At 35.3% G+C, this 12,373-nt stretch overlaps 1 protein-coding gene across 1 annotated transcript in view; it reads right to left on the bottom strand.

The window, feature by feature from the left end:
- LOC130229603 (DNA mismatch repair protein Msh3-like) overlaps window positions 1-12,373 on the bottom strand; it is a 160,911-nt gene that overhangs the window by 25,662 nt on the left and 122,876 nt on the right. Inside the window, 1 exon segment of the mRNA XM_056458491.1 lies at window positions 2,509-2,635. Coding sequence (XP_056314466.1) covers window positions 2,509-2,635 — 127 coding nt within the window.

Raw genomic sequence — 12,373 nt, 5'->3', positions numbered from 1 at the left:
AGTTGTCTTACCGTGTACAGTTCTCGTTTTCATTGAGCTGCATCTCCGACTGATCCAGGAGTGTTTTTGCCGTTTTCGTGTCAGCTTTCAGTCTTATCGGATTCATCCCATTTCACGAACCAAAATAGCAACGGGACACTTGTGGACTTGATATGCTGACAGGCTGGAGTTTCTGCAGTTCTCATAAATGCAATAATATACCACGATGATGATAAATTACGCCAAAACTAACTACCGTTTCTGCTATATGCTACTCTGCCTCACTGTAAACAGTGCGCGCCTGTCAAATAAGTCCCCAATATGACGTTACCAGGGTGGATTTGAATAAACCTACAATATGCTCTTTAAGCATTCATTTGTGCTGAATTGGCTTGTCAGATGATAATCATTACCACACTTAAAAATTTTTTTTTTTTAAAGATTTATTTTTGCCATTTTTGCCTTTATGTGACAGAACAGTAGGTTGACAGGAAGTGAAGTGGGAGAGAGAAGGGGGTTAGGATCGGGAAAGGGCCACGAGCCGGGATTCAAACTCGGGACGCCCAATTTTTGATGCAACAAAAATACTTCTCACATTTTTGTCAAAATGCTCATTATACTATTTTTTGTTTACAAAAATGTATGTTCATTTACAAATAATTCATAATGAATTAATTATTTGTAGCCTACAGTTTCAACTACCTGACCCACATGGTCTTCGTTTTACCCATAACCAAATAATAAATAAATAAAGATACACACAAATTACCATCTGTCAATTACTTTTTCCGCGGGACTCTGGCATGAATAAGCAGAGTGATGTGACGTTATAATGGCGTCGACAGACTTGGTTGGTAAAAAGGTGCACAACCAACAGCAACCAAGCAACAGTATCTGTGATTTTTGTATAGTAAGTACAAGCGTGAAAGCGAAAGATTGAAGCAGTGTCCTGACGCTGTGACACATTACCTGATAGATTCAAAAGACTGAAGAGTTGTTAGATAGAGACAAGATTAATTAAATATTATGTTTAACAACTATAGTGAGACGCGATCCAGTGGTACATCCTTGATAAATTGTCCGATGGCACTGCTCTCTGGGGTTTTGTGTTAAAGACTGCTGGAGCTCAGGTGTGCGCGTATGCTTCAGTGCATGACAGTGTGTGTGCGTTTGTGTGTGTGTGTGTGGGTGGTCACGTGATGTGCGTTTTCAGCAATATAGTGTGGAAGGAGGGCGTTACAGAAATGCTAGATGAAACGCCAGTGTGGACGTGGAAATGTTCTAAAATGTCATTTTAAGACTAAGACGTATTAGTGTAAACGAGGTCTAAATGTGTACCTTTCGCAAGTGGGTTGCAGCGACATGGGTGGGGTGGAGGATCGCGATTCCGGCTCAGCATCAAGATGTCTATCAGTCATCAGCGATGGACGATGGCATCGTCTATTGACCCAACCCTATTTTCCTCAGTCAGAATTTGTCCATTTAAATAATAAAAGCCTTCTTTTGTTGCTTATTTTATTGGTTACTCTTCTTAAAGCCTTCTTCTTTTGGATATTTTCACAAATAAGAATGGCATACTGTTAAAAATGGAACAAACGAGCTCATATAGGGGTCATATTCTATACTCTGTCAAAAGGGGGGTGGGTCTTTTGAACCTCCCGACAACCCAAACCCCCACCACGCCCTTGGCTACATGCCTAATTTGTAGAAACATTGCAGTTCAAAGATTTGAAAATATATATTTAAATTTGTTTTTTGCTAACTAATGGGGCATTTATTTGATCAAAACTACAATATAAACAGTAATATTGTAAAAAATAATGTGACTAAATTTATTGAATTCTCTCAATTAAAGCTGAATTTTTAGAAACATTACTGCAGTCTTTAGTGTCTCAGGATCCTTCAGAAATCATTCAACTATGATGATTAGCTTACTTTCATCAGGATAACAAGGAATAGCCATGTCAATAAAGGCATTTTAATATTTTTTCCACATTTTTTGAGTGCCTTGGACTGACTTTTGCTGTTTATTCTGATGAATCCCTTACCCAAAGAGCACCGACACATCATTTAAGCTACCCCTTAGCACTTTTTGTTTAATTTTGGACTTTTATGATGATTAGCTGTTTGAGAAATGTATCATAATCAAAGTTAATAACTGCTGCTACCTTAATAATTGGAATAAATTACAATTTAAAATACATTAAATAAGACAACATTAATTTAAAATTGAAATACTGCATAATATGAACTTTTTTTCTGTATTTCTTCCTCTATTTATTGCATTACTGATCCAATAAACACCTCAAAACACATTGAAAACATTAAAATGTCTGTAAATAAATCTTATAAGCCTGATACCACACTACTGAAAAATAGTGTAATTAGGAATATGTAGCCCAATATAATAACATGTGAGTGTGAATAATATATTTGAGTAAGGATTAGGGTTATGTGTAGCCCATTCCTAACTCTAAAAGCTAATTTAACTGACTATGAATGTGCACAGGTAGATGTATGCATACACACCATCAGAAGTGCTCTCTGGCTCATTGAGCAGGAAAGCCATGTGGTAATTCCCCACATGCTGTGGGTACAAACGCTCCAGCTCACACAAAGGAGGGTAGTGGGTCACAAACAGCGTCATGCACCTCACCTGTGAAAACACACAGAAAAGGAAGATAATCACGTCTAAGCAGATTTTAAAGATGACTGTGTAATTTCTGTACACCTTTGAACACATTCATGAAAGCGTATTCTACAAAGCTAAAGTGGTTCTGGGTGACATAGATGAAGTTCAAGGCCACCGATGCCTTTTATACTGCAGCTCTTGCCTGGTTTGAAGTTTTGGGTCATAGCCACTATCACGTCTGTCTTGCTTGGTTTGGTACGGTGGAGCTGCTCCACATAAACAGTGACATTTGTATTAAACTGAACTGAATCAGTTCCAATCTAACTAGAATTAAACCAGCATCCTAACACTACTCTGCTGCACTACTCAGCATCCTAACACTACTCTGCTCTCCTGATATGCTGAATAAGTGCAATAATCTGAAATATTAGTGTGGATTTTCTTGTTTTTATTTATATAAAGTGGCTTTGAGAGAGTCTACATTGTAAATAGAGTTTTAGACATAAAGCTGACTTGACTTAATACAACCAGTGCTGGCATATTTTTATGTTTTTGCTAGGGATGCACCGATACCAATACCAGTATCGGGTATCGGGTTGATACTTAGTTAAAATACTCGTACTTGTATTGGACATGAAAGGCCGATACCACACACCGATACCACTCAACAGTAATTCACTATACATGGATGCGATTTGTTGTCCTACCTGACCTCAATGTCTTAATGTAATAATTAGCCTAATGTATTATATATTATTAGCTTAGTCCTTATAAACAATCCATTTATAAAATAAATTATTAACGAATCTTTAGGCTACTGAAGAATAAACCGAATATGAAATATGATCCTTGCAAAATGATCACAGGTAAAGAAGCTAGCACTCATTTTATTTCTGAACTATAAATAAAAAATAAAAGAAATTTTAAATAATGGAACATTATGTAAAAATCTAAAGACTACAGGCTAAATAAAAGCTTCTTGACAGAGCTGAATATCACTGCCGTCACCGTGCGCATGTCAGTTTACAGCTTCTGTAAAGATCAGACAGCCTATACAGATCACACAATCTCAATAAACATTTCATGTAAATGTATAAATATTTGTATAAATAATGTATATTATATAAGTACTGTTAATGGAATATTTATAACGATATGATCTTGCTTTTGGCTTTGAGCTTTTTTCGCGCGCTCTCTCTCTCTCTCTCTCTCTCACCAGCCGGCAGTAGAGATGCGCCAGCCTGATCTCACGAGAAAACGTAAATATTTTATGTTTTGTCAGTTCCGTGGCTAATTCGTACAAGTTCAGTCGTATGAAATTGTACGATTTTAAAAAGGAGGCGTGGCACCTAACCCCACCCCTAAACCCAACCGTCATTGGGGGATGAGCAAATCGTACGAAAATGGACGAATTAGATTGTACGAATTAGCCACTAAATCAAAAAGTTACGAATTGCCATGAGATTGTGTTGGATGCGCTACATAAGAGCGCTATACACACACTACACAGCACACTGGCAAGATAACAGGTGCTGAAATCCACAGGACCAGCTTTATTTGTTGCTTGTTCTTATTTTAAAATGCCTTTTATTTTTAAAATCTCTCGTTAATATAGGCTATTGGGTAACATAATCTCCCTCAGAGATATTGCCGTTCAATAACATGGTGCGCAGTAACCAACACCACCCTGTAAGTTTACACACTGCATAGACTATAGGCCTACAGCTGTGGTGTGTTATGAATTGCATGATTTAAATGACAGCGAGACATGCTACATTTAGTTTTTATTGTAAAATATACATTATAACGCAGTACACAGTAAAATAATAATTTTTGAATGGCTTGCCTATTGGCGGAGTATAACCGTTAAGCTTAAATAGGCTGAACATATTTTTTATAATATTAAAACACATTAATACAAACTAGCCATCCTTTGATTTTTCGTTTCCGTATATTTATTAATCAAATGAAAAATGCAGTGAATTGTTTATCTTGATTTTCATTTTATTAGAATTAATATAATTATTAGGCGACACAACATCTACATAACATTGGCTCTGATTGTGTTTATACAGATATCCTACAAATAGACTTTTTGGCTCGAAGACATTTATGCCTGTTAATTTCAGTGCTGTATTTTAACAGATTTAGCAAAGTCTTCAGCTATACCTATCAGCTGGCACCAGCCTCAGTTTTGCGACTTGACTTGGGTGGCGTCTATACGTATCAATGTCTGTGTCTGGGTGACAGTGAGAGAGAGATGAGATCACACCTCAGATTCGATGTGTGGCCGTACATCACTGTTACTTTACTGCAATTTTCGAATATTGGCTCATCTAAACTAACTTTTCATTCGAATAAAAGCCGAAATATTGACAGACAGACGAAGCAACTTTAGTTTTTTGAAGAGAGCGGCTTCAGTGATAAAAGACGCACACACACACACACACACACAACACTCTTGTAGGCTGATTCATTATTGCTTTTTTAACATTAAACGCATAATAATCAAGTGAAAATAAGAAGAGCTGAACTTCGGAAAAAGTGCTCACTGAGGTTGCCGCGATGGTTGCTTGTTTCTGTGCAGTTGGCTTGTCAGTGCTAAATCACTTTTGTTTTAATAAAAAATAAGATTATTTATTATTAAACATTGTTAAATGTAAATAAAATTGCATATTTATGGCTATTGATCTTATCCACTGGCGACCCACCCATAGTTAAACATCAAGTAGCCGACATTTTGATTACCTGACAAGCGGATTAAGGACAGGAGTCGTGAATATGAAATAATTGCACATAACAGGGGTTTATGCATCCCCAATATGCAATGCCAAGAGATAATGTGTAATGTGTGAAGTCATGGACGCATAAGCGCATGGATAACGAGTCCTTTACTAGTAAATGTCCATGCTTAATCACTAGTAGATAAGGTCTGGATTCGCAGGGTTATCAACAATGTGTGTAAATATATTATCTTGGAACAGCCTTCTGTTAAAAGATTTTCATGTTCATCCTTGCTATAGGAAAATAAACAAATAAACTTCATTGAAACCAAATCTATTAAGTATCAGTATCGGTACTCGGTATCGGCGAGTACACAAATTAAAATACTCATACTCGTATCGGTTTGTAAAAATGTGGTATCGGTGCATCCCTAGTTTTTGTCTGCACCATCAACACACCCAAAGTTAAACATTGGATGTATATGCCACTCTTTTTTGGCAAGACTTCAGCAGATTTGAAGTTGTCCTCTGATTGGTTTAAATATACATGATATTTAGAAGGGGTATGTTCAGCAATCTTAACCAGCCTGCCTGGAAACAGGTCTGACTGACAAAAAAAGCTGTGATGCTTATATTGAGATATATACACATTAATAGAGATTTTAATCAGGGTATCAGGGTAATCAGGGTATCTTCCATCCAATCCATATCCCTTGTCAAACAAAAAAAGGAAAATGAAGAAAACGACCGTTTTTCCGTTTTTCGTTTGCTCACTAAAAACAAAAAAAAAATAACTTTGGCTCGATTTTCGTTTTTTTAATTTAGGGTAGAAAAATGGATAAACGTCTTCAAAATTCATTATGCACATGTAGGCGGTGCTGAAACGCCCATTGGTCAACCAAATCTGAGCTTGTGACGTCGCCCTCAAAATAAGAGCCCTCTGTGGACCAGCACCCAGGCTTTTAATTATTATTATTTAATTATATATATAAACTAAGTTTACATATTCTGTCATTTGATCAGTTAGCAGGCTTACATCAATGACTACATCTTTGACGCATGCACTGTAAAACTATAAAGTATAAAAATTGTTATTGCACATTCGTCTTGTTCTTCAGTAGATCTGGAAATGATGTATTTTATTAATTGATCATTAATAAGGACTGAGCTATTAATAACTCTAATTCTCCAAATGAAAAAGGCTTGATTATAGTCCTGTCATTTTAAAGATTTTCTACAATTTAAGCCGAATTAGGTTAAAGAGAACCTAATTTAGAATAGTGTGCGGATTTCTGTGCACATCAAGCGCTTTATGAACGCACTTCCCTTTTGTTTATTATTTCATGCAATAGTAAATGCATCAAATAAAATGCAAACAGTTGGCAGCACCGAACAGTAGCCTACATGCAATATTTATATGTGCAACATGGAACTGGGTCCGCTGTAGCACTTTAACATAATTTTCTCATGAAGAGCAAATGTCAAGTTCACTATTTTTATATATATAATAATTAAATGCCAGGGTGCTGATCCACAGAGGACTACAGGACTATTATTTTGAGGGCGACGTCACGAGCTCAGATTTAGTTGACCAATCAGAGGAAATGGGCGTTTCAGAACCGCCTACATGTGGATAATGAATTTTAAAGTCATTTATCCGTTTTCCTAAACTGAATCAAAAAATGAAATTCGAGCCAAAATCAATTATTTATGTGGGCAAATGAAAAAACGAAATACGGCCGTTTCCTCGTTTTTAAAATTTCGTTTAAAATCAAAATTTGAATGAACGCAACGTACACGGACCATATGCGACTGGATATAAACAGTTTGTCATATTTTTTATTTAAAAAATTGGGTTTTGAGGGTGTGTATCTTTTGGTCGTTGGATTTTCATTTTAGCAACGGATATTTAAAAATGAAAAACGACCCGTTTTTTGATTTTCGTTTTCAAATTCAAAAACGAATATTGAAATACGAGGTGTTTTTTTTCATAGTGAAAAACAGAAAAGCAAAATTCAAAAAATTATTTAATTTTCATTTTTATTTCGAATTTCAAAAAGTAAAATCACCAGAAAACAAAAATGAATAAAGGCTTGTTTTTTTTTTCTATATTCCGAAACCAGATGTCTACATGCATAAATGCATTGAGTTGCTGCCATGTTATTGGCTGATTAGAAATTTGCGTTACCAAGCAGTTGGACATGTGTACGTAATAAAGTGAGCGTATTTACAACATATCCCTATGATATAGAGATTATAACACAATCAAGAGTGTTTCATACACACAACATACAATGTTTTGTTTCGGTCCTGTCAAAGTAAAGAATCTTGAACATGGATCTCTGATCAACAGTGTTTTGTTCCTCAAAAAACAGCCCTTTTGAAGGATGATAAACTATTTAAGATTTTAAACCAGTGAGCTGAATTAACTGCTCAACTAGCAGTAAGATATGTCTTAACATAATTCATGCAATTATAACTGCTGTGTAAATATGCATATATATATATATATATATATATAGGTAAATAGGTGGGTATGAATAAATTCTTTTAATGTAGATTAATCTTGAAATTAATCTAGATTAATAGGACTCATTTAAATTCAGAATATGTGTGCTACCCAAATAGCAAGTATTTGAGAATGGGTTTCTCAAGCCAGGTGACGCATTAGACCAGGGGCTCATCTCCTGTTTCCAAAATGCATCACAAACTGCTTGAGAAACTATGTTCTACTATGATAATTGGTGATGAAAATAAATTATGTTTAATAAGATGTACTTGTGTTTACTAACTGTTTATTCAGTTAAACATTAATTTTGAACTGTCGGCCTACATAAGCTCCAAACAGCGATTTTATACTTGCTTTTGATGTACGTACATACAGAAAATGCTGCTTCGCAAAGGCAAGTTCACAGAGCCCTGACGGTGTGTCAATTTAAAGATGTAGTTTGTTGATAAAGATTCATTTGATTGCTTATAAATTCAGATTCAATTTACAGATTAAATATAAAAAGATAAAAATCCAGACACAAGAGATCAAAATTATGACAATTTTTTTAAAAAGTCTGTTCAACTCCAAGTATAATGCTCAGCTTAGATCTTCAAATGAGAGAGCAGTGCATATCCTACAAATTTATTGTATTATAATAACTATTTAATATGACTTGTAAACTTTCACTTCATTTAAAGCATCTGCAAAAACCCAAGATCAATTACAAAATCTTACCCCATTCATAACTTAAACTAAAATCATTAAATCTGATCAGAATGATGTTTCAGGATTAACAAGGATAAATAACCAGCAAAGGCACATGGTCTATTCTGTAAAATCACCTTCATGGAAAGAAGAGCACCATCCAGCTAGCTTCACCAACCTATTATCCTGTTGAGTTTGGTCAGAAATTTTTTATAAAATAAAAGCTGAACATGTTGCAAAGACAACTTGATCATGCAGGTTTACACAACACCAAAAATATTACGCCTTTCTGAAGAGAGCATAATTTCTGTAATTTCTAGGCTGGTATATTTCAAACCTGTTCTGGCACTACTTCTAGGATAGTCAATCACATACAACTGATTTAGAAACAAAGCAGCGCGACTGGTCTTCAATGGACGCAAGAAAGTCTACACCACAGCTCTCTTTATCTCTCTGCTACTGGTAGCAGCTTGCATCAAATGACATTGATGCTCACATAAAGAACAACCATGGGCTTTGCACCCTTCTAATACCTTCCACAAAACAGTGAGTGACACTATCACACACAGCACAATCCAGATCACTTTCATTTATGGTTCCATGTTGGTGGAAAGACCCAACCAACCAAACCCTGACAATATTAAAGAGATAGCAGAACACTCACCACTTCTGTGAGCATCCAACTGAATAAAAATACCCTCTTCTATATGCGTTCACTTTTCCTTAGTCCTTCCCGTTTCTAGCTTGGACCATTCAAAATTATGACTGAAACTTTCTGTAACCAGCCAAGCACACATTAGGCATGGGCCGTAAGATTCTGGCGGTATGATGACTTCACAGTTTCATGGTATTGTGGTTCCTGCTCTAAAATATCCCTTCCCCTTTAAAGACAATATATTTTATTTTGAGAAACATTTAAAATATTTTGGAACAGTAAACATGTCAGGTTAAATAATTTAAATGAATCACTGACTTCTGCTGTCTTCATTAGTTTCAAAAACACTGATTTCTTTACAATTCTTTGGACATCTTTTCTTCTAGAGATGTTGTCCTAAAAACAAAAAATATATACCGTACATATACCGTAGGAACGGTATAGCAGAAAATTTTGGCTGTTTTAAAACCTTTTTTTTTTCTAAAACACGGTATACAGTACATTGAAAAATGTTAACGTCTAATGCCTAGCACACATGCCTCTATAATAATTAGTTTACCCCTGTTGAAGTCACTGTTGAAAAAAGCATCAGGTAAAATCTAAATTTAAATGATGTCAAGGAATCTATTGAGTTACAGATAGTACTCTTTAATAGTATAGTACTCACTAATAATGGCAGAGCCATATTCCTTTATTTACATTCTGTCTGCATTCAGGAAACACACACTTTAAAGAAGTGATGTTTAAAACTTTTTTTAATAGTGAAACATACTACAGTTAGTTTACAGAATTGAGAAGTGTAAATACTGTATATCAATAGACAATATTTCAGATGCTATCTGTTAAAGCATTCTACAATATAGTTTTTCGAGGAACATTTATGATGGCATGTTTGACAAAACCCAGCATTGAATTTCTGTCATTTTCTCTCTTAAATGTAATTCAATTGTATAATAAATGTATCATCTTTCATCATTAATTTAATTTAATTTTAATTTCATGCATTGTTTACTCATAAAGCAGTATAATCGTCATCCATTTTATCTTCTCCCACTGCTTAGGATGCCTCACATGCTGCCGCCAGAGTTTTAATTTTATGGTAATTATATTTTTGTATTTTAGATAGTTAATGATTATTATTATTATTATTACCTATTTACGTGATTACATAAATTATTACAAAGCAACACAATTTCATTTTCAAGCACTTAGAAAGTTTGAAAAAACTAGATAAATATTAAACCATTTTACAGTGAGACAAAGAACATTATATTTCACAAACTTGCAGCTCTTTTCAAATATTTATTTTCCAAATAATATAGTGAACTGATAAAGGTTTGTAATGCATTCAGAACCGAAATCCTTGTTCTCAATGGTTCAATACAAATATTTACACATCCTACCCTACAAATAGCATGTGTATTTTCAATAGCATGACCTGATAACTGCAATAAAAATCCATATTTCATTGAAGACTAATGACAGATGGAGATAAAAGCAGGTTACAGGTCTTCTGTGCCTTTATATTTTACATATTTAATATTTCACTATAAGTTTGAATTCATAAAAACAGCAAACCAGACTGTCAACATAGTCAATACTAGTTTAGTTTGGAGGATATTTGATTGCTCACTGCAGAAATACCAAGAAACATTCAAACAAATCCAATTCATTTCATCTACCAAGTTGGGTGAATATAGGTTTAGTCAATGCCAGTTCTCATCAAAACTCAATAATATCACAAATCTATTTAAAGCATGGCAATATAGCTATGGTTACTCAGCATCCTGCTCCATATGATGGCGTGACAGAGCGAGACATACTTGAGCCGCATGCACAAACCGCGCAAACAGCATCCGCCCCCTCACTCGCCATTTACCAACATTATCAGCAGCCTGGCAGACTGCGGTGCATCTGTGTGCATAGCGTTACCACCTCACCAATGCACACACTTCATTCCAGGGGGGGACGTGTTCATTTCTCCATTTATTGACGTGTTTGTCTTTTTTAGCAGGCTCAGGGGAGGCACTGAGCTGGAGTGTGAATATGAGGATACGTAGACAGAGCGGCAAAGCAGAACATGAGGTTGCTTATGACATTCCTGTTTAGTTTTGCTGATAAAAAGTCTCTGTTTGGCTTGAAGGTTACAAGTACAAATGTAGAAAAACTGAAGAGAACTGTTTGTGCATGCTCTATGCCATAAATAAGAAGTTTATACCAATTAACTGCAGTAATCCCTTTGACTGATTGAGTTTTTGGAAAGATTCTGTCTTATGTTCCCATCATAAAGAAATGAAACAGGCATTATTTATCAGTACAAGATGAAGGCTTTTTATGTTACATTTGTAATAAACACTGTAGTCTGACTTTTCTACTGTATAATAATTCTGCATTAAGTAATAAGAATAGTTAACAATAGTGAGGCTGAAGTCATCAAACTGACATCAACAGAAATGGATCGCCACTTCAAATGTGGAAGCAAATGTTCAGACTTTGATTGAAGATTACCAAAACAAACTTTTTTCATCGGGTTAACTCCAAGAGGCAACATTCCGCTCTCCCTCGTGAAGCTAATACAGTTTCATTTTAGTTCATTGTGTAAATTCTAGCGCGGAAACTGGATGTATGTACCGGCCGGTACAACATGACGCTTTTGAGTTTTCATCGACTTGGTTCGAACCAGTCAGCGTGCTCTATTGTGAATGAGATGCAACTTCATTAATGTGCATGATATACATAGCTTCGAAGACTGTTTTTACCTGTTACAGTGTTCAGACAGCAGAGAGACGCCACATTGTGTTGCCAACCCTAATTAAAACAAGTGGAAGAAAAAGAATTGTTCGGAGACATGGGTCGTTTTTATTAATGTGCCGCAATGAAGATTTTGTTTCCACAAGTGCACACCTCGCATGTGGACCCACATGTGTGGATTATAGTGATCTGCTAACATGATACAAAAATATATTAGTAAGGATTTTTTTACTTGAGAACTTTTCAAATCTGGATATGGTAAAATCTGGATTTGGCACTCATCTTCTTTTAAAAAAAGATGCGGTTCCAGTTAGTGTTGATTATCCTGTCTCTATTGATTTGGTAAGTGTGCAATCAATGTGCTTTGTTTATGTTTGTTCAGATGGCAAAGTTAGTTAGTATCATCAGCAGTACTTTTTCAGTTTTTAAAGACATAC

The sequence above is a fragment of the Danio aesculapii genome, chromosome 5 (assembly GCF_903798145.1).
Source record: "Danio aesculapii chromosome 5, fDanAes4.1, whole genome shotgun sequence".
Lineage (NCBI taxonomy): Eukaryota > Metazoa > Chordata > Actinopteri > Cypriniformes > Danionidae > Danio > Danio aesculapii.
The sequence above is the reverse complement of the archived record's forward strand: the minus strand, read 5'-3'. Positions and strand labels throughout refer to the sequence as shown.